At 39.6% G+C, this 23,876-nt stretch overlaps 1 protein-coding gene across 1 annotated transcript; it reads left to right on the forward strand.

Annotated features, from left to right (window-relative positions):
- The first annotated feature begins 3,451 nt into the window (after window positions 1-3,451).
- On the forward strand, window positions 3,452-18,654 carry LOC103151511 (serine/threonine-protein kinase 38-like). The gene is made up of 14 exons (XM_007571620.2): window positions 3,452-3,843; window positions 11,218-11,357; window positions 11,756-11,807; window positions 12,119-12,241; window positions 12,722-12,805; window positions 12,885-13,008; window positions 13,083-13,237; window positions 13,325-13,427; window positions 13,553-13,614; window positions 14,246-14,363; window positions 14,510-14,633; window positions 14,762-14,857; window positions 14,946-15,037; window positions 15,342-18,654. The coding sequence occupies exons 2-14, from the start codon at window positions 11,224-11,226 to the stop codon at window positions 15,464-15,466; spliced, it is 1,392 nt and encodes a 463-aa protein (XP_007571682.1). The 5' UTR covers window positions 3,452-3,843; window positions 11,218-11,223; the 3' UTR covers window positions 15,467-18,654.
- Window positions 18,655-23,876: the final 5,222 nt, after the last annotated feature.

Below are 23,876 nucleotides of genomic sequence, written 5' to 3' on the forward strand. Positions count from 1 at the left end.
ATGTTGCCGCATTTACAAGGAAAATAAATATTGAAAGGCTGAGAACAGCCTCTCATCTGTAAAGTACAGGAGTGGCAGCATCATCATGTGTCGACGTTTTGTTGTCAGAAGAATTCCTGGCGCCCTTTCACAAAGTAAAATCTAGGAAATGTAATAGAAACGATTTCATTTTGGCTTTTACCAATACATCTGGAAATACACATTGACCCAAATTAGGAAAAAGTTCATGACAAACTAAGAATAAAAAGGTTGCATATCTTTTTATCATGTATAAGTAAATATCTGGTTACAGCCATACATTCAAATTCATAAATGGAATTAAAGAATTTGGTCACCAGAAGATGGATGAGCAAAAAAAAAAAAAAAAAAAGATGATATATCTGCAGAGATGGTAAATTTACCTAAATCATTGAGCCACATTCTACAAAACTTAAATACAATAACTAATGACAGTGTTTGAATCAAATTGCACTTCAACAAAGTTTTAGTTTAACCATATTAATGAGGTGGAAACGTTTGAAAATGACCTAAAAATTAACTTGTTTTTTTTTACATCACAACAACCCTGCAGTGATAACAGGTTTGTATTCTTTTTTCTATCCTCTGAATTGATATCATTCTTTCCAAGTTGTTGTTTCCTAATATACAGACGGGCATCAACTCATGTGACTTTTACAGAAAGTAGAACAAAAACTTACATCATGAAAGTGTGAGAGTTTTAGGGAAGTGAGCCCTTATTTTAGTAGATTTCATAATTCTAAAGGGGCAAAGCAGAGCTAGAAAAACAAACTGCTGAGAGGGTAGAAAAGGAGAAGTAGTCAGATGAGACTATAACCAAAATTATTTCAATTTTTAGGGCTTTAATTTAATTTGATCCGAGAGGCTTACAATATCTTTAGGTGTTCCTCAAGGAACTGTCTTTAGTTCCACCTCCTACTTTTAATTTTTTTTTATTTTAAATTAGCTGAAATTATCCTTATCTATCCTTGCATAAATCCTTCGGTTGAGTGTTTTACAATCAGCAAAAAGATATATAAATGGGACATTCCAGGTAAAATAAATGTGTAATAAAAAAAAGATGATCAATAAATGCAAAGGGAATTGGTAATTACTTTATTATTAAAACTAATAAATTTAATGACAACCTTTTTACATGACCCACTGATTATTGTGGTTCAGTTGAGCGTCTTGAATCCGTTTAAACCTAAACTTCACGCAGCATGGGCTGCAGGCCAGAAAATGCACCAGCCAAATCTAAATATAGATGCCGTGTCACAGCTCAGTGGGCCCCATTGATATGAAAAACATAAAAACAGCCTTGTCTGTTGCTCACCACACCCAGACATGCTGGCAGGGAACACCCACCTTTCCTCTATCCCGTGACGTCACAGCTCTAACGGTAAAAGGCCAACCAGCCGTCCAAATAAGGAGATTTATGACAGGAAAATGTTAACGTCCACTCTTAACTTGCTGTGTGCTTTGTTTGGGTCAACAGAACTGGGTTGTCAGTGATACCTCTGTGTTTATCTGTGATTCCCAGGACTAATCAGGTCCATCTTTTGTTGCTCCGTACACATCTGCCCTAAAAACCTTTGGGATGTTTTTTTTTGTTTGTTTGTTTGTTTTTTTTACAAGGAAACATCGAAAGCAACCTTGATAGAGTGGTTGCGCTCCCATTGGACCTTTAGAGGAAGTAGGCTGGTTTCCAACTGGCTTTCTGCTTTGCACTTTGATTTAAACTGAAGGCCTAATTTTTTTACCTCGTTTAAAACAATGAATACGTTTGTAGTCAGAAGTGTGAAAGTCCTCGGAAAATTTTCTCATAATGAAAGTCTTGGAGTCTTATCGTGGTTTATGGTTTTATTGCTCAGGTTAATGTACACAAAACCTCCATCTGGTGTAACTGCCTTACTTTTACAGTCAACGGCAATAGTCATACATGTATAATCAATCCCTGATCTTAATTTGCCGTGTCATTTGCAGTGCCATGAAAAAAATGCTCTGTCACTCATATTTTATTCATATATCAAACAGATTCTAAAAACAGAAAGAAAGCTTTCCAACTACAATTTAATTGATTTTGTGAAAAGAGAGCTACCCAAACTGTTATTTGTTTTTCAATTAAGCCCCAAGCAAAGTCCACAGAATATTTCCCCGAAAGTCTTTGTAGAAATCGTCAGGCATTTTCTTGGTATTTTGTTGTTTTTGTGAGTGTGTGTGTGTGTGTGTGTGTGTGTGTGTGCGTTTGTTTGTAATACCTTGTGGGGACAATTTTCCTGACATATGCTACGTTGTGGGGACTAATCGCTCCTCGTGGGGACCTGAGCCTGGTCCCCACGAGGGGAAACCCTGTTTGTGGGTCAGGGGTCAGAGTTAGGGCTAAGGTATGAATTGAGTTTTGGTTAGGGTTAGGTATGTGATGGTTAGGGTTAGGAAAAGGGTAAAGGTAAGGTTTAGGCTGTAGAAATGAGTAGAAATGAATGGAAGTCAATGGAAAGTCCCCACAAAGATAGCAAAACAAACGTGTGTGTGTGTGTGTGTGTGTGTCTGTGTGTTGTTGTTTTTTTGACTAACTGGGTGAGTAGTTGATGCAATCTTGCTTTAATTTAGGTAAGCTGGTCTGTGGTGGGAAGGTTCACAACCGTTCCACATTTTCTCCATTTGTGGTTGATGACTCTCACTGTTGTTGACTCGAGTTCCAAACCTTAGAAAATGTCTTTGAAACTCTTTCCAGACGTCTAGATCTTTAGCTTCAGGAACAAAGTGTTGCCTTTTTAGCCTATTTCATGTGTTGTCAGACATATTCTATTTAAGTGATTTCTCCATTCTACACATCCAGCATTAATAAGGCCAGGATATAGCTAATAAAATGTAAATGAAAAACATATATCAATCAAATGTCAATACCTGACTTAATAAAGGAGACAGTTACTTTTTCACATAGGATCAGATTGGGTTATTTTGCTTCATAGGTGAAAATAATTATTTCAAAACTTTAAAAAAATATATTTACTTGAACTATTTTATCTGATAGTTTTTCAAATAGTTTGAGGATGTGAGATATCTTCAAAGCAAACAGTGAAATGATATATTAGGTGGAAATCTTTTCAGCACTGTAAGATGGAAAAACGATCCCTTTTTAAATTATGTATTTAACTTAAACACAGTGACGCCACATTAGCTATTTTTAGCCGGGGTCCGCACAAACCACAGCCCCCAAAATGATGTAACAACGCTCACAACTGGAGGTAGTACAGTATATTCTTCATAGCTACCGAGAGGAGAGCCTGCTAGCCGAATAAACCTGCGTCCGTTGTGTGACGGCAGAGGCACTCTCATTGGTTGAAGCACCTGCTCCTCTACGTTGTGTCCGCGTCGTGATTGGCTAGAGGAAAAGAAGTCGGGTTTCGGACGCCGCTGATTGGCCGACACTCACGTTTTTCTTGTCGACGTGTCTGCGTTGTCAGCCCAGAGCGTCTGATGAGCCCGACGAGCTCAGGAAGCAGCGGTCCTTATTTTATGTTTTGTAGCGACTGAAACGGGAAGACTGGTGATATTTTGAGGGGGTCGGGTAGACAGCTAAAGGCAGTTAAATATTTTCTAATAATTTTAGGTTAGGTTGCTGTCAGCGACAGAAGAGCTTTGTTATGATTTTGGCGTTGATACCGGTGATGTTTACTGTTCATCCTCATAGGTCTCTGACGGATAGCCAATATTAACTGGTTCCTCCAGCCTGAAACTGCCTATTTATTAGGCACAGACCGGATTATTTTACATATTTTTTCCTTATATTGCTGTGTGCTGGCGGCACGCCAATAATTGACTCTGGAGCAGGACACGGAGGTAGGTAAAATACAATAAAATGCATGTGAAATGTAAATACACCATGTTAATACTGTCTGAACAGTGCTTATTTGTAATAGAACCTCCATAAGGTAAGGGCAAGTTTATTTTTACGTCAAAGCAATTTGGAATGCCTCTGAAAATAAAATAAAATTAAAAACACAAGAAAAAAAAATGAACGAAATCCAAAAAGAATAGCTTTAATTCTAGTTTGAAGAAGCTGGTAGGTTAGTTAAGCAATAACAATGACTGCTTTATAACAGTACGCCTGATGTACTCACTGATATTATAGATGCATTAAGTCAGACACTGTAAAACACTGTGGGCATGAGGGTACTCAAATAGAAACTTGTATCATCAGCATATAGTATGAGATGTAATCTTATGCAGTCTGAGTTTGAGGAACCGTGTGGATATTACATAAAAAGTGACCCGAGAGTGGAGCCTTGAGGACCTTTGATCTACATGTGTATTTATGGATGTAAATAACCAGAAGCACGCAAATGCAGTTATATCTCAGACAGGATGATTTTGATAAGGTGTTGCAAAATGTCGTACACAAGAGCCTGAGTCATTTTCTCACTTAAAATACCACAAGTTTGCAATACAACGTTAAGTACTAAAAGATCAATTTTATTTAAAACAAAAGCAAATCAGTTCTACTCCAGCTAAAATAATACAGCATATTGATTATTACAGTTATTTAAGATAACAACAATCATTGTTTTTAAGGGAAAAAGACAATGTCTTCTTTCAGCCAATAGACTGTGGCTGACGGGAACAATTTATTAGAAAATTTTGCAGATTTTTTTTGTTGTTTTTTTCTTCAAGGTTTTCTTTTTTTGGTTTAATTTGTGTAAATCTTGATTTTGGCAGCCGGCTCATCCCTAAATAAAAGTGACCCGACAACAAAGCCTTGAGGAACCCCACATGCAAATATTTTTAGAGTTAGAGATCAAGATTAATAAAAAACATAATGCAAACGCATTTTTGTGTCTAATGTATAAAGAACACAGACAGCAGCAGAGCGTTGTCAGGGTGGCGTTGTTCTGGAGGAGTTGCAGAACCATCTGCTAAACCAAAACCTGGTCAGGTGCGTTAATGTAATTCTCTCTGCAGGTCAAAATCTACAAATGCAAACTTAAACATGCATCATTTGAATTAAAGCAACTGTGAAACACATTCAAAATGTACCAGATATGTTTGTTGTTCAACTTGCTTAGAATCTGAAATATGCCTGTTTCCTGTTGCTTTCGTTTTGGATGAATTACAAAGTTGTCATTCCTGAGCATAAGCCTAATAATCATTGTTTTATTAAATGATTAAGGACTCTTTTTTTCAGACAGCAGTAGGTTGGGTTGCATGAAGCAGGTCTGACTGATGATCATTTTCTTGTTTGGGTGTTTTGGGAGTTTTTGCTCGTGTGAGCTCGTGTGTGTTCTCAGTGGCGTCACAAATGAGTCGCCTCATTCAAGACGGAAAACAGTGCTGTAAGGGTGGAGCGCGTCTGATTGACTGGAGAATTTTACACATTCTGAGAAATCCGGGTTTTACAAGGATAAAGGCCTTTTTGTTTTTTTTGTTGTATGTCTTTTTTGGGAGGGGGGGAAACTGCTGTGAATTAGATTCAGCTGGTTACCTGTAAGCCGGTGGATCTCAGCGTTTTGAAGAAGCTTTTTAAAATCCTGTCAAAACGCTGTTGCACTAGATAATTCCCCAAGTGTCAGCACTTGTTACAGGGGGAATACTTTTTAATCTGTGGGACTGCTGCGGTTCTGCAGAGTAACCAGAACAACCGTCTTGTTGCCATCTTGAACAAATGGAACTGTTCCGTCAGAGCAGTAATGCCGTACCCTCCCTGCTCCGCTGGACGCTCTTGTCGTTTTTAGTTTTAATGGGCTGCTTCAAGCTTGCATGCTTGAGCTTCTAAACAGTCTGCTTGCATTCATAATGCCTTCCTTGTTATTGCCTGAGTGGTGCAGCCTTGTTTGTTTAGCTACAGGGTGGATCTGGTTAACTTCAAGCCAAACTCAGTCCCTTCAGATGGATTTAAAGGGCTGTGCAGCTCAGCTGGAGTGCAACTAGCTTACAGCTGGTTCATTTTCTACATCCTGCTGGATCCAGGTCGTCCATATAACACCTTCTGACCAGTTCGTAACCATTTCCACCTGTGTGTCTTGCTTCTTCGTATGCATTTTGAAAATATATTTGCGATGCGTTACTGTTACATATTTACTATGTATGTAACAAGTCTGTATGATTAGTTTCAGTTTTTGAATTGAATAACTGAGATAAATTAACTTTTGAATGGTTTTCCAGATTCCAGACTTTCTCAGGAAAGTTGCTCACGAACTTTCCTGGGAAAGTTCGTGAGCAACTTTCTCAGGAACGAAGTTTAGATGAGTGAATAATTTAAACATCATCATGGCATGTCAGCGGAGCTAAACTTGAACGCCCAAGAAAATGTGTGCAGCCGCTGTTTAGAGTTGAATCATAACTAAAAGCCAATCTGACCTGGACCCGCCCGTGTTGTTTTTGTGACATTATTGTTCTCAGTTGAAATGAAAACATCAAAAATGGAGGATTTCTGTAAAGGAGAACACTTAATGCAAGGATTTTGTTACCATAAATACACGTCATGGTCTTATATGTGAAAGTAAATGTATTAAAATTAAAATTTCAAACATCATGAGCTGACTTTGAATGCATTGTGAAGGGTTTGGTGGATAAATGAATCCCTTTAGATACCTGAATGTAGAAGTTGCACAGTGAAAACTAAAGCAGAAATGTCGGACCTCACTGATTGGAAGAAAAACAGGGGAAGAGTGCAAGCCTGAGAACACTCGGTTTGGTTTGCTGTGGGAGGAACTGGTGCACTTCACCAATTAGGTTGTATCACAAGGAAAGAACATTTTCTGGAAAAATCGAGACAACAGCTGAAGACTTGGGCACATTTTGTCCTCAAAGCGGATCGACGTAAACACGATCACAGCACAATGCTTTGACCTTTAGAATTCTGCAGCTAAAAATTAACCGAAGTATAAAACTCCAAGTATAAATAATAAAAACTAAAGAATATTTTACTAACAACTAACAAAAACTATCAAACCGACTGTAAAGACTAATTAAAACTTACTGAATAAGACAAAAAGTCACAATGAAATAAAACTAAACTATTATTAAAAAAAAAATCAAAAACTGTTATAACCCCGTATTGGCCTGTTTGAGCCAGTGGACTTGACTCAGTTACACCAGTTTTTTTCAGGAGGAATTGTTCCAAATTCCATAATAACCATTCTATTTTACTCAAGTCATTCAGTTTAAATGTAATTCCACTCACACAGCACATGCAATAATCAAGTTCTACCCGTACTTCCACGTGGCAGGTAAGAGCCATGGCTGTTTTCATCAAACAACGCTCAGACCAAGAGTAAACGGTGGAAATTAAACAAGCTGCAGCAAAGAGGATCATATTTCTTTAATAAGCAGAATGATATTGATCCCAGTAATGAATTTTCCTCCTGCAACGAGTTACCAGAATTCATAGGGCTGCAAAAACCGGTAGCCCTCCTTCTAGAGACACACTGTCTGCATAGGAAGTTAGCATACATTACGCAGTGCATTACTTCCAAATAAACCCATAACCCGGCCTGGAAAATCTGTCATGCCACAGCCAGTCGGTTACACTTTCCTCATTATGTCAGTCTGAAACGCAAGCCGCTCCGCTAACGTGAATGAGAGGAAGGTACGCACTTCTCCCCAATGGAAAGAAGCCATAAGGTTTTCCCAAACGTCACTGCATGCGCTCGCACTAGCTGCGTTTATTTGGCTCGCGCAGCCAGGATCCACTTAATGAGGAAAAACCAGAAACTGTCGGCGGCGGGCTCGTAGAAAAACAGGCCTGGGGTGAAATGTTCCCACTGTCATGGCTTCTGATGCAGAGGAGTTCACAATTTGCAATATTTAAACTCTAGCTGTCTGATTTGTTTTGGAAAAATACCCCCAGAAATCCAGCTAAAATGCAGTCTCTAATAGCCTGTATTTTTAATTTTATTAAATTTTTTTTATCTTTACAGCAATTACTTATTTAAGTGATGAACCCAGTTGCTTTCAGTATTAGTTCCACTATAAGGGATTTTATAACTTTGGCAAAAGTTGATACACAGTACTAATTCCACCTTTACATCTGTAGTCGTGCAAGGATGATTTTAAGTATCATATTCAACACATTGATTTCTAAGTATAATATTAGCAGTGTAGTAAAATAATATTTAACTAGTCTCAAGGCTTTTAAGTCTCAGCCTGTGGTTCTGGGTTGTGTCCAGAAAGAAAGCTGATTCGTTTAAGAGTAGTTATTCATATTCATACTCGCAGTTATAACGTGTAATGTTAAAAATAATATCTGATATTTAATAAAAATATAAATGACTCAGGTTCCTACTGACTTGGCAGTAAAGACATTTTGTAACCCCTGTTTGTCAAAAGTCCAACTATGTAATTCCCTACAGGCCTTTTTTCTGTTTTCACAAAAAAAAAAGATCCTAACTATAACTTAGATTTGCGTGAAGCTCCCAAACCGATAAAAAGAGTACTCTATTGAGACTTCCTATTTGCTTAAAGTCTTGCTCTCACTTGACCACATGTCCTAGAAAAAATAGTTTGCTTACAAATAGCTCCTTCCATCTCTGTCCTTCACCTTACCACTCACAAAATTGTCACTTTTCCACCACTCCGGAACCCGTGACTTTGAAGCTGTGTTGTGCGTTATCACCGGAAAAAACGAAGTTCCCGAGCGCCAAATCTGGTTCTAATTGGAAACTATGGATACCTGGTTCTTCAGCATGAACTGTGGTGTCTTCTCCACCTTTATCTTCACCAAACTGAAGATAAAAACAGTAAGCGTATATTTAATATTATCTGTTCAAAAGACCACGTCCCACCGGGAGGAGGTGGGACGAAGACCCAGGACACGCTGGAGGGACTATGTCTCTCGGCTGGCCTGGGAACACCTTGGGATTCCCCTGGAGGAGCTGGAACAAGTTGCTGGGGAGAGGGAAGTTTGGGCCTCCCTTCTGAAGCTGCTGCCCCCGTGACCCAATCCCGGATGAAGTGGAAGAAAATGGATGGATGGATGGATGGATGTTCAAAAGAAAGTACATTTTCTGGGGAAAAAAAAAACAAAAAAACAATGAGCATGATTGCAAACAAGGGCCACAGAGGCAAGGAGGACATCTGCCATCTTGTTTCTACTCTCTCTGGGTATTGCGTATCGCCCCCTGTTGATGTGTTGATGACACATTCTTCATTCCCGGTCGACAGATGGAAACGGGCATCGTCTCTCACCAAAGCCTGTGTCATGATTGGTAGAATATCAGATTTTTCAATTTCTTATCAGCCGGTCTCGAGCGATGATTGCCCAAACTGAAAATTATTCAATTCCAAATACAAGAGTATTTGTTACAAAGTAAGCAATTTGTAATATTTTTGTTACATTTCGAAAATGTAAACACATTTATCTTGAAAGGAAAAGAAAGGGTGTCATAATTGGATAAAGGACTTAGTCTTTCAAAGAAGGATGTAATGGATATTTTTTTTCATGACTTAGCCAGACAGCAGAGAAAAGCCTAGAACCGGCTGTTACGGCCACAGCTTCCTTGTCGGACCCTAAATGGTTGTATTTAGCACCTTTCCTGCCAGCTTTGTCTCCTCTGCTGTGCATTAGATGTGGGCCTCATCACTCCACTCCCCTCAGAGGCCTCCGCTCTTCCACTCACCTCCCTCAGTCACCAGCATCCAATCAAAACGTCAGGATTTTAGTTCTTCTTGTATACTGACAACCTAAACCAAGGAAGAAGAAGAAGTGTTGGGCTGTGCTTCTTTCTTACAGTAACCCAGGTTGACAAAACTCAATGAACCCTGAGCCCGTTTTTTCCTTCCAAATCAGGGACTTTGCAGCAGTGATTCAGAGATTTTTCCCTCAGAAGTCAGGAAGTGTCCTGTTGTTGTGGGACCATCAGGGCCGAAACGGGAAAAGGGCCGGGGGAATAGACGAAACACGGCTCCTATCTCCGTCCTGCAGGGCTTTTTTAATGTCTTTGTGAGCTAATCTAACCCATTCACGCCTTTCTGATGGCGCGCCGCCAAATGTTTTAGCGATATACACGTCCACCCTCGTCCCTTTTTCCCTCTCTTACGTAACGTTTGCATAATCTGCTCTCATCAATATTCAGCTCCTTAAAGAGGAGGAAAATTCAACTTATTTCCTTAGTTTGTCTTTTAAGCAGTCTTGTAGTCTTCGAGTTGGGTTTTAATTTATGTAAAATAGAAAAGCAACAATTATTTATGCTGCTGCAAAAATAATGCAACATACTGATTATTAATGATGATATTTTATTTTTCTTACTGCAGCAAAAAAAAAACAGCTCAATTTAAATTCTGATGATTATTTTTTAAGGCTAATTTTGTTTTTTCCATTGCTTTTGGCTATATTTTATTTTTTTATGTCGTCCTGTATTTGTCTTTGAGAGGGCGAACTTGCACTGTTATGCCATTATCGACACAATATTTGAAAATGGTCTCAAGCCAACGATATTATCGCAATAATTTCTGCGACAATTTATCATGGTGACTTTTTCAGAACAGGGCTGCACCGGTTGCAGTTTTCTTTTTCACTGATATTTCAAAAAGCCTGACCTGCTGATGCTGATGTTAGGCAGATAAGATCTGTGAATACGATCAGTTTCTCATGAAAAAACTGACTGGTTTATCAGCTGGCCTCATTATGATTCCACCGTCCTCTTTACACTCTAGTCAACAGGATGTTTTCCCAATAGTGTCATCAAGATCTTTTTGATTAGCATGTCTGTTCATGGTTTGTTCACCATTTTTTCCTCAATACTCAGGTGATTTTATCATTAAAACTGATGCCGCAAACACTTTTTCCCTGTATTTGAAGGGGAAAGGGAATCATTTGGCTGTCAAATGTGTTGCTGGGTTTCCTTTGTTATTTTTGGACCTGCCCGGTTTAAACGAAGACCATTAAAGTTGAAAGAGTCCACTCTATTCAAACTTTTAAATGTGCGCTCCTGAAATAAAACCTCATGGGCCGTGAGCCATCCAGCATGTGACTTTCTATTTCATGGCTCACAGTATGAACAGTCAGGCAAAAAAAAAAAGTATTTCAGCGAAAAAAAAAAAAAATCAGATTTGAGCATCGAGACGTGCTGTGTGAACGTAGCCTAAACACCTCTACACTGTAATCCCGTGCTCCAAATCTCACAAGCAAGTGCCCTGACCCGTTCTCATGGTAACCTGCCAGAACTCAAAACCTGCTTCCTCCTCAACTCATCTGTTTGTGTTTTTGTTGTCCACCAGGATAGCATGGCCATGACGGGAGGGACGGCAGCTGCCCTTCCCATGAGCAACCACACCCGGGAGAGGGTGACCGTGGCCAAGCTAACACTGGAGAACTTCTACAGCACCCTCCTCACGCAGCACGAGGAGCGGGAGATGAGGTAAGCCCCCGGACGAGGCTTCCAAGCGGCTGACGGGAGAGTCGCTGAGGCTAAACGGAGCTGTTGTTTACAGTGTCGAGTTTCACCGCTCGGGCTCGTAGATAAGGCAACCGTCCCCGAAACTGTGTGAACAAAACAAACGCCTGTCACTCTCCTGTTACCTGAGGGTTGATCTGTTGCTCAGGGAACTCCTGTAGGAGACACCCGAGTCTCTGTTTACACCAACACCCTACACCTCCTCTGTCGTATTAATCGCTCTCTGGAAGCTTCCACTCCAACAATTACATCCACAGGCTTATTTGGAGGAAACTAGAAACTGGAAATGTTTTATCATGTATGTTTACTGTGAGTTTTATGCTTTGAATGACCTGTTTTATGTGGTGTCTTCCTCATTTTAGGCAGAAGAAGCTAGAGAAGGCCATGGAAGAGGAGGGTTTGCCTGACGAGGAGGTACAAATCCAACTTTTTCATGTTCTTTTATATTAGATCTGCAAATTTCAATAGATTTATTGGGATTTTATGTGATATTCCAACTTATAATAGCTCGGGATTTGTATTTTTTTCCACAAATTAAATCCAGCACAATCAACTGGCTTCCTACGTTTTACATAAATTCAGCTGTAGATGAACTGAATAGACAGTAAAGATGTCCAAGGGGCTGGAATACTTCAGACACTGTACAAACACGAAATCACCTCAGAAACCCAAAATTGTAATTTTTGAAGCCACTCGGCCAACTCGGCGTCTCTGTACCATTGCAGAAAGTGATGCGGCGCTCCCAGCACGCCCGTAAGGAGACGGAGTTCCTGCGTCTGAAGAGGACGCGGCTCGGCTTGGACGACTTCGAGTCTCTAAAGGTTATCGGAAGGGGAGCTTTCGGAGAGGTAGGCCACATTTTTTTAGTCCAGAAATGGTTCAGTGAAACTAAAAGTCCAGTTTGTTCAATTGGTGCGAATCTTACATAAAGAACAGGGATTTCCTTGTTTCAGTAGATAACTTTTCATCAAAGCGGACAGAAGTCACATATGGGGTACCCCAAGGCTCAATCCTAGGACCCCTCTTATTCAATATCTATCAGTGAAATAATCAAGTTTATTTGTATAGCAAATTTCAGTAACAAGGCAGTTCAAAGTGCTTAACACCATAAAACACAAAAATAAAGTCATAAAAACATCATACAGTCAACAATTGAGAAACAAGATGGCACTTGAGGATATCAAGTGATCAAGTGACTTGACATCATCAAAAGCAATATCTGCTATTGGTTTTCACAACTATTGACTACATGATGTGTTTGGTTTTTTATTCAATAAACTTGAATGACTGATAAGATTAAATAAAACGAGGCCTTTTCCTTCGTCTAGGTCCGTTTGGTGCAGAAGAAGGACACAGGACACATTTACGCCATGAAGATCCTGAGGAAAGCAGACATGCTGGAGAAAGAGCAGGTGACTCCTTGTTCTGCCGTTCTAAATGCAAGATTACACCCTGCTGTGTTCTCAAGTTTATGGTCGGCTCCCCCTGCAGGTGGCTCATATCCGCGCAGAGAGGGACATCCTGGTGGAGGCGGACAGCGCCTGGGTGGTCAAGATGTTCTACAGCTTCCAGGACAAGAGGAACCTCTACCTCATCATGGAGTTCCTGCCTGGAGGTGCTTACCCCCTCCTACACATCATCCGATGATGTTCGATAAGCGAGAAACATCTCCTGCCCTTCTGTTGCCAGGCGACATGATGACTCTGCTCATGAAGAAGGACACCCTGTCGGAAGAGGCCACACAGTTCTACATTGCAGAAACGGTCCTTGCCATTGACTCCATCCACCAGCTGGGCTTCATCCACAGAGACATCAAACCTGACAACCTGCTACTGGACTCCAGGGTCAGAACCACACGCATGACCCTCAAACGACTCCAGAGTCGTACGGTTCAAGGCTCGTAGTGTCACTGAATGTCCGTTTGCTTCCAGGGTCACGTGAAGTTGTCTGACTTTGGTTTGTGCACTGGACTGAAGAAGGCTCATCGCACGGAGTTTTACAGGAACCTGACGCACAACCCACCCAGTGATTTCTGTGAGCCACATATCAGTCATAAGTAGACTGAACCAAATATCAGTAAAAGCAGCAACATGTAATTGAGATTGTTCTATTTTGTTTTGTACAATGCTTCTCTTCTTTGTTCCTTGTTTTTTCCCCAGCTTTCCAGAACATGAACTCAAAGAGGAAAGCAGAAACCTGGAAGAAGAACAGGAGACAGCTGGTACGGATCCTTCTTAGACTGAAGCTGATGTGTAGTTTTGGTGTTTTCATGCACTCATCATGTGCAAATGTCAAATTTGATCAGTTCTTTTCCAGATGGAGTTAATTTAAAATCGCTGTCTTCCTAGCATGGACCCCACTTTCACATGTTGTCTATACATTTCAAACCAGATATTTACATACACTGAATAAAAAGACACAAACATGTTTTTCTCACTGTCTGAAGTTAGATCAAACTTTTCTTGTTTTAGTTTAGTTAGAATTACCAGGTTTTTTTCTATTTGCTAAATCCCTGAAAATATGGCGAGAACTGCTTTTTAGAATTTCTCTTTGTAACGTCATACATTTTTAAGACAGATAATACCAATGACACAGATAGTAAAAAACGTTTTAATTCAAGGAAAGTTACAAAAACATTTCTAAAATCTGTTCTCACTGCGGTTTCTGGCATTTAGCATATAAAAATTATCTTTGTAATTCCGACTAAGTTAAAACAAGAAAAGTTTGGTCTGTTCAATCGATACGATGAACTTAAAGGGAGTGAGTCGGACCGGTCTGTTCCCTGCTTTAGACGTGATTTTCATATCTTCCATTTAGAAAGCTGGGTTTTGAATGTTGCGGCTTACTTACAGGCTTATTCCACTGTGGGAACGCCGGACTATATCGCTCCTGAAGTGTTCATGCAGACAGGGTACAACAAGCTCTGTGATTGGTGGTCTCTGGGCGTCATCATGTATGAAATGCTCATCGGTAAGAACCGACTTCTTCTTGGTGTTGTGGGATTGATACACTTTACGTTTGAGCTCGCTCTACGACTAGGAGTTCAAACCTCTGTAGATGGTGCTGAGGCGTCACCATCGTTTCTTCTGTCTGTTGCGTGTTCGGGTCGTTGGCAGGTTACCCGCCTTTCTGCTCGGAGACGCCGCAGGAGACCTACAGGAAGGTCATGAACTGGAAGGAAACGCTCGTCTTCCCACCTGAAGTCCCCATCTCAGAGAAGGCCAAAGACTTGATTTTAAGGTTCAAACATTGACTTTTCTACATTCCAGTCTCACTGGAAGATCAGACCCCGAAACTGGATGTGCTGTCTTTTTTATCAGTTCTGTTTTCGCTTTTCACTTTTCATTTTCTGTTGGCTGTTACTGAAGGTATTGCACTGATGCGGAGAACAGAATCGGAGCTGTGAGTGTGGAGGAGATCAAGAGTCATCCATTCTTTGAGTCAGTGGACTGGGAACACATCAGGTACAAACAGACGTGCTTTTCTAAACGCGGACTCACTTTACATGAAACTTTTATCAGAAGACAGAACACCTCTTGTCTCCGTCCACAGGGAGCGACCGGCAGCCATTTCTATCGAAATCAAAAGTATTGATGACACTTCAAACTTTGACGACTTCCCTGAATCAGACATCCTTCAGCCAGGTTTGTCATATCAGATGTCTCATGTTGACCAGTTATGAGAGCCTATTTTTGTTTATATAGTAGTAAAACTCAGTTTTACAGCGGCTCCTCTCTTCACACATGCATGAGGTCACCTCTGTTGTAAATATTATTATTATTTAACTGAAAACAAAGTGAACTTAAAGGCACAGTGTGAAGAATCTGGTAACATCTGGTGGTGATGTTGCAGAATACAACCCTGACATCACTCCTACTTTCCAACATTGGATCTTTATCACTAGCCTACCTAAGTCCATTGAATAAATTTTCTGTGTGTTTTGAACAGCCAATGCAACAGAGCCTGACTTCAAATCAAAGGACTGGGTGTTCCTGAACTACACGTACAAACGGTTCGAGGGCCTGACTCAGCGAGGCACCATCCCCATGTACATGAAGGCAGGAAAGGCCTGACACGCTCAAGGGAAACAAACACAGAGACGTTTAATGGACACAGGGTCGGGCCGCCAGGCCCCCACCGGTTCCTGCAGGCCACGCCGGTGCCGCGCCGCGACGTCGGCCCCTCAGCCTAAACGTAACCATCATCAGAAGTTATATAGGTCCGCTCTGCCGCCAAGAAAACACCCCGCCGGAAGGAGCTGGGAAACGACGGAGCGTCGCCGCATTACCTCGGTTGTTTATATTTCACGTGTGCTGTCTCTAGCCATAGCTCTCGGGCCAGCTCTTTGACTAGGACACTAATTAAGCATATCTGCATGTCCAGCTTAAAAGTTGACGGCAGGAATGGGGCTTGAATACGAATCCCTGCTTGCTGCATCCTCAAGTTGATAGTTGATACACTGGCGGTTACATTAACACAGCTGCAAACTGAAGACCGCTTAAAAGCTCTCAACACTGTAATCAAAATCTGGTTGACTGAAGAGAATCAGAACTACTGAAGCACACACGCTGCTGTGCTGCACGGAGAATTCCAGCACGATTTCCAGTGAGTTTTATAGTTCCGACCTGAAGCAAGTTCCGTTTTTCGATTTTGATATTGATGTTCGGTTTGTCGCCGCCTGCTGTTGCAGCGTAGGCGTTAAAGTGTTTTTAATCGGAATCTCACAATCGGTCTAGCCTGAAGACATCTGGAGTTGTCTATATCTTGTGAGTTTCACTTTTTTATCTTTTATTTGGGGTTTAATTGAGCGTCCTCTGTTTAAGTTATGTAACATCTGAGGATGGATATCAAAAAAGTAAGAGCATCACATTGGGGGTATAATATTTTAGGAATATTATACCCAAATCCTGCTGGAATCCTCCTTTATAAAGGTGGTACACTGGCGTACTGTAGGTTAGATGCTGTAACTCCCTGCAAAGCAACAAGACAAAACTCATAATTCTTCTGCTTAGCATCTGTCGGTGTGAAGCATTGCCAAATAGCTGTGTGTCCTTTTAAGATGTAAAACGGTCAACTTAATGAGTCGCAGGCTCAGCCTCTTGCTTCTTAAGTCAACAAAACATGCAAAAGTGCCTTTTTAAGTAGCTAGATGTATCACTGTAATTTAGGAAACATTAATTAGGAGGCATTCATTAAGATTAGATTAGCATTAAGCTGTTTGATTTTGAGAGAAAAGTAAACGGGCAGCTTGAATTATATGTATAACAAAAAGCAAATATATAAGCTGGTGTCTTTTCGGTGATTTATGAGGGTTGTGATAATACAAAACCAGGTTTTTATGGACGAGACAATAAAGCCGGAGACTCTTTAAGCAGTAAAAATGGAGCTAAAGTAGGTCAAAAACAGCATGAGAGTGATATCTCTAGGTTTGGAGTTTTTAATTTTTCATTTTATGTCCATCGTAGGATGCTTTTCAATACTTTTTTTTTTTTTTGATCCCTCTCACAAGCACGCAAACGAACAAAACACTCCCCCGTAAAGCCAGTCTTTAACCATGGAGTCTCAGAAGGGGAGACTACAGAGTTACCAAAGAACTCTAATCATTACGTGCCGTGGTTCGAATGTAGCCGTCGCTTATTCTGCACTTAACAGGAAACTACCTTTGAAAAGGAAGTCATTTCCATTTACTAAATCTAAACTTCTAAAGAAAAATGTGTGTGCGGGCAGTGACATTTCTTATAAGTCCGCTAAGAGTTCTAAGAGAAAATCTATAATCAGGAAGTGTACGGAAGATTCCCAGGAATCCCTATGCTAGCTGTTTCTGAAGGCCTCTGCTAGAGAAGTAGTTCTTCAGCATTCTTATCATTTCTCTGTAATACCCCCGTGTTAATTCTTTTCTTACATTTTCTATGTAAGTAATTTATTTGTCGAGCTACAAATGCCTTGGCCGACTACACTCGAAAATGCTACAAAACGTTGGACTGATGAGGGTTTTAAAGGCAGATATCTGTATATTTTTGTGTTATTTATGCTGCTCGTGTTTTTTTTTAAATGTATAAATTGGCTTTTTCCTTTTACAGACATTCACTGTATTTTAATTGGCTGCGTTTTATGTGAAATCGCACCCACTGATGTAAACAACAAACAGAAAGAAAGTTCAGAATCCTATGAACGTCCACGGACATCTCTTATGGGTAATAAGGTTTGCGAGCCCTTTTTTTTTAAGTAGGCCACAAAAAAATGCCGTAAATTGGTATGTAGATGATGTCATTGGTAAGAAGCAGTGGATTCAGGAGGAGAGAGAGCGAGTTTTACCAGGCAGTTGATGGAGGACCCAACAATCTGGAACAGTGGAGGAAGGTCACCAGACACAATGAGTGCTTTGTGTAGGCAATTGATGACATTGGAGGTTGCATTGGGTGTTTGCTTCGAACCAGGTGCAAGTTCCCAGCAGTATCACACAGTCAAACAATCTCAAATTAGAAAATTCAAACCTCTTGGTCAGTATCCTGGTAAAGTTTCCCACGGAGGTGTCTAAATCAGAAACAAAAACTGCTTCCAGAAAACTCTGGAAAAATAGTGACGTGAATTGAAGACTGACTAGGAAAGGGAAATTTGTTCATGAAGTGGATGATCTCCTTTTGTGTTGTGAGGTGATGTGTCTCACTGTTTAGTGTCAAATGTCTGTTTTGTGCTAGGATTGACAGTGTTTGTTTTGTTTATCATGAAGAAGAAAAACGGAGGGTGAATAGTTGCGATACGTGCTATATCTCACTTTATACAGCCACACTTGACTTGAAATCCATTACGGTGTCACTTTAACTAAAAGGATTCTTCAACGAGGTAGTAAAAGGTTCAGGAAAATGTTTCTTTTTTATCAAGCAAGACAATTCATTTGCGGTGGACCAAACCAGTTTACTGCCGAGTAACAAACAGTCTTCGGCAGATTATTAAAGGGTAATGCTGCATGTTTCGTTTTTGTCAAGAGACAATGAACGCAACTATATCGTATGGTAAAATCAACATAAAAGCCGAAAAGGTGAATGATCCGTATTCCCCTCCCTGTTTGAAGGAAGACCCCCCGGTTCCACGGCTCAGAACTGAGTTATGATGTGTACATACTGCAGTAGACACTTGGAAGGCTACTGTCTGTGGAGGAGAGAAGGGGATGCTCATTAATATATTCATTCATGTTGCTGAGTTTTTTTTTTATGTTGATACACTGTTCAGAAATAATAAAATAAAAAATAATTAAACACTTGAAGTTTTCAATGTCTTTACTGTTCTGGGAAATTACTTTTTTTTTGTTTGGCACAGGCCATGTAACAAACACCACTGTCCAAATTGATACAGCTGTTAGTCTTTTCCTTCTTCATCTCAACTGTTAAAACAAACTCACTCTAGTCAACAGGGATCAACAACGTGATGTGGTTTAACTTAGTCTTGTCTAACTCTTTACTTTCTCCTAGTTGAGCCACTAGGGGGAGCTCTTGGCGAGCTTTTATTTCATTTTCTGTTTGTGAAGACCTTCTGAAAGAATGAATGGATAAGAACAACTTAATCCAGGCATGGTAGAGATTCAATTACAAAATCAAAGTAAAATCAAGCATTTATAATCGTTAATCAATGCAACTTATTTTATAAATAATGGTATTTTCAAGTCAGTAGTATTAAAAAATATTTTCCCAGACAGATTTCTTGTTCTTTAAAAGACACCGTGTCCCAAGTTACCGTATGTAGTAAACCGGCAGCTATGAGAAAACACAGCAAACCTCCATGTGAGTCTTCAATATGTTATGTCAAGAATTGGCCAAGAATTCACGCTGTCCCATCCCACCCTGCAAATCTAGTTAACCGGGTTTCTCTTAATCCCTTACCCCCATTAAGGAAACTGGGTTTCTGGTTTGGACCACGAAATCAGGTTACAACAGAAAGCCAACAGCAAGTGGGTTATTTGCGCACTCAAAAACTCACCTCAAGGAAGAAGTGATAGGGCCGTCATGCAACAACCCTGTTGTTATGACCCTGTTGTCATGTGGTATCCAATTTTCAGTTTAGCTGCGGAGAAAATTAAACGCATGAAGATGGAAGTAACCTTTAAGGAACACTGAACACTGATAAAAGGTCTTCTGAAGGTCATTTTGTGGAAGTAAAAGTTGACTCACAGAACCTTTAGAGAACAATCCCTGGAGGTTCGCAAGGGCCATACTGTGGATATCAGAGGTAATCTCCAGGAAGTATTCAAAAAAAGTTCCTTGAGGGTTCTTTGAATGCCACCCAGTGAAAATTATGAAAGTTGACAACATACTTCATACTTCATAGGACCTTTACAGAGTTTTCCCTGAAGGTTTCCAGGTTTTAATACTATGATTGTTACCTTCTGGAACCTTCAGGCAAATATCCCCCCAAAATTCCTAAAGAGTAACACTGAATGTTTAAAGCAGGACTTCAAGGAACCTTCAGAGAACATTCTTTTAATGTTCAAGGAAAGCTTTGAGGAACTTTCCTCCATGCTTCTGTTAAGAGAACAAAATCATCAACTTCTGGCTCGTTATATTCTCTTGTGCTCCAGAACTCAATGATTCCATGCGTGGAAACAAAAGCCACACAGAGATGACAATCAACGCTCCACATCATACATTTTCAGAGTTTATTCTAACATTTAAAGTATGACATGCCATCAACAACACAGACACTTCAAACACACTAAAACAGACATTCATTTACCTGAGACAAATGGAAAATAAGAAAGAAAGAAATGCAAAGACGTCTGGAGATTTGCAAAAGCAAATCTGATTTGTTACTCCTGTGTACAAACTTTTATAGTAAAGGCGTATTCTTGTCTTTAATATATTCAAATAAGGCGTATCTGCTTGTTCAACTGGAAGCTGTCTCAAACTTTCTTTCAAGTTGTATCCTCCCTCGACACCTGTTAAATTCTGAGAGAGCAACTGTCCCTTTCTAAACAACCAAGAACAGAGTTCCTCATTAACTGTCCTGACCTCCTGTTGATTTATGACTTTCTGAGCAGAGAAAAACAGATAGGTATTTCACAGATAAGTGTGAAATCTGGAATCTTTCCCGTCTTCTCCCTACTCAGATACCTCAAAGAAAAACTTAAAATCCTGTAGGAAGTTGAAGCAAATGTTATCTCCACAGACCTCATTTGTTTTCCTGTCATTCAGCACTTCAAAAGATTGACTCTTGCTGTAAACCAGAAGTAACACAAAAGTCAGCGGGGCAGAATGAGGTGAAATTCTTTTTTCTAACCTATTAAATGAAAGAATCAATCCTGAGTATAAGAATTAACACAACAATCTTCCAAGAACCTTTCACCGTATACCTGAGCAATTTTCCAATACTAAACAAAACATTTTCTTTCATACATTTTCTATTTGATTCTGATAAACTAACAGATATTACAATTTCAGAATGAATTAGTCACTAAAATGATTAATTCTAAAACTATGATTGGACTATTTTCAATCAGAGCATGCTGTTAATAACTAAGAAAAATGTCATACAAATTAGATGATAGTGGTTTTAGATATTCTATATTGTATTCAGTATTTTCACCAATCTTCACACCATCCCAGATGCTAGTTTGGAAGACTTTTGATGATCTTTGGTGAACAGAGCAAACTTCTCTCTCCCATGCTCATCCAAGTGATACTGCTTTCCTGCAGATGCTAATTTTATGGCCTCCTGTCCTTCTCTGATAACACAATATGCCTCACTCAGACCTCCCATTTGATCTCTATCTATCTTTCCTTCCTGTAAGTTGAAAACTTACCCATCAATAGTTTTAGATGAAATCATTAACACAAACCTGTTCTAAATTAAGAATTTTGTTCAAAATAACCATGCTCAATATACCTTTTTTCACATGTCGTAAGATTAACTGTATTAAACACTAAAAATATTCATTTTTCCTCAACACTTCCCAAATAGTCACATCATGGAGTAGTTAATCTTCAGGGAACATTTAGTAAATGTTCTTTGAAGGTCATAATATAAAAAGTACGACATTTGATGTCGGCTCTCACGGAACCTCAAGAGACAGTAAGGGAACATTTTGTGAAGGTTCTCAAAGTGTCACATTGTGAATATCGCCAATAACCTCCAATTAAAATTTCTTGAAGTCAGTAAAAAGGTTACACTCTGAATTTTAAAGCTAATCTTCTGTGAAACTCTAGGTAATGTACCCAAAGGACCCTGTTGTAAATGTGGAACTTAATCTTTAAAGAGTCTTAGGTATCCCCTGTGGAGATTATGTGTGGTGTGAAAATTCACATTTCCCACTCCAGGTATCTTTGGAGAGTGTTCCCTAAAGGTCCCCAGGCTGCAGGAACTTTTGGGGGAATATTCTGTGAAGATTTAGAAAGGGTCCAACTGTAAATATTGAAGCTAACCTTCAGTAAAGTTTCATGGAATGTTTCTCAGAAGTTCCTGAAATATCACATCTTGGATTTTGCACTGTGAAAGTTGAAGGTATCAGGGAACCTTTAGGGAGCATCATTCTATCAGTGTTGCAGCTGCCTTCTGGAAACCTTTAGGAATGTTCCCTGAAGGTGCCCAGAAAGTCATACACTGTTGAAGCTAATCTTCTTGGGGCATCTAGGAAATGTCCTCTAAATGTCCCTGTAAATGTTGAAGCTAATTGTCAAAGAACTTTACCTAAAGACTGCAATGAAATCAAGCAATGAATATTGCAATTAACATACTTTCTGATTTAGGAATTTTCCCTGAAGGTTATTTTTGAAACTTTTGAACATTCCCTGGAGGCTTGTAGAGGGAAACATCATGAATGTTGCTTAACATACATTCAAGTTACTTTAGAGAGAAGATTCCTGAAAGATTCCGCAAAGGTCACACTGTAGTTGCTGAATGTAACCTTCAGGGAACCTCCCCTGTGTTCAAAAGAGTTTCAAACACAGTAAATCACAGAAAATTCCGCTAAGGTTCTTCATGTAAGGAACTTTTCAAAAACAACAGCTGACTGTTCCTGGCCAATGATCAATGTGAAGAACATTGTAGAGCTTGTAAGTTATCATTGTCTCCCAGTCGTTGGCTGCTGTTTTCCCTAATATTTAAACACGGACTGTCAAATTTCTTCACATTTACTTCATCAGTTATTAAATAACCACATTGAAATATTTGCTGGGCAACATTCCTCTGTCATGAGGAAAGTTAAAGAACATTTCACTCCTTAATCATAAATCATTATGTTAATGTTGATGATTTCAATACGAAGGTAGATTAGTTATAAGTTAAATATTTATTATATATGTCAGCCTATAAGAAAAACTGGTATTGACTCCTAGCATTGCTACTCTGAAACATCAGAAAATGTTTGTAAAGTCTCTGTTTCGGTATCACCTGACCACGCTGATGTTCTGATGGGCAGCTTAAGTGCGTGCGTGGAATCGCCGAACTTTCTCCACGGACTCTTTATAAATGGGTTAATGAGCCTCCAGCCGCCACGTGACCCTCGAGTTATATAATATATAGGTCAGCACGTTTCTCGCTGGCACGTGCAGCCTTCTGTCTTACGTAAAGTCTCGTGCAAAGGTCTCGAATAACACTATGTAGGTGAGCGCCGAAGATCGTCGATACTAGTGATGACCTATCACTCCTCATATATATTCCTGATCCTTTGTCCTACAAAACTCCTCAAAGTAAATGTTTTCACTAAACCACACAATAGTCTACTTCTGTTTCCCGCCACCGCCCCCCCTAATTATTCTTCATATTTTAGAATTTGCTATATAAAATCAGCTTACCATTTGTTTTAGAATTTGTTCAAAAGAAATCATCTAAATGCTCCAGCAAAAAGTCCTTAAGTTTATCAGGCTTACTATAAAACACTAAATAAATCAATTTACAAAGTACTCATATTCAATGCCACCCCTGCAGAACCTTCCAAATGTTCCTTGTGGCTCAAATGTTGTTTTATTGCTTCCAGACCACAGCAGGGTTTAAATCAGACCAAGCTCTTCTATTTAATCTTTGTTATTTGCTGCCATGCACGTTGTTTTATGTACTTCCCCATTTACAGACCTAAAAACTCCATATTAAAACTTTTTAACACGTTTGACTCCTGTGTAACTGTGTTTGTGGATTTGCTAAAGGACACAAACAGATGAAAAAAAATTCTGAGAAAAAAAAAAGCCAATTTTTTTCAGTGCCCTTAATCCTCTTCCGTAGTCAATTGTTCCAAAGTATCCGAACTTGTAATTGTGAAACAAATTCTTTCTGTCATTACACTGGCATTTAGTAAAATAAATATTTTAACAATCTTAAATGACCAGGGATAGGAATGGTTTAGTTTGACAAAAACAAAAGAACAAACAAACAAACAAACAAACAAAAAAAACATGATTTATAATATATAATTTTTTTTGAATGAAAATTGATTTGAAAAAAGAAACAGAGTGAGACCTCACTTCTCTCGTTGCTGGGAAAGGAAGGAAGCGAGAAAGC

The sequence above is a fragment of the Poecilia formosa genome, unplaced genomic scaffold (genome assembly GCF_000485575.1).
Source record: "Poecilia formosa unplaced genomic scaffold, Poecilia_formosa-5.1.2 Scaffold284, whole genome shotgun sequence".
Classification (NCBI taxonomy): domain Eukaryota; kingdom Metazoa; phylum Chordata; class Actinopteri; order Cyprinodontiformes; family Poeciliidae; genus Poecilia; species Poecilia formosa.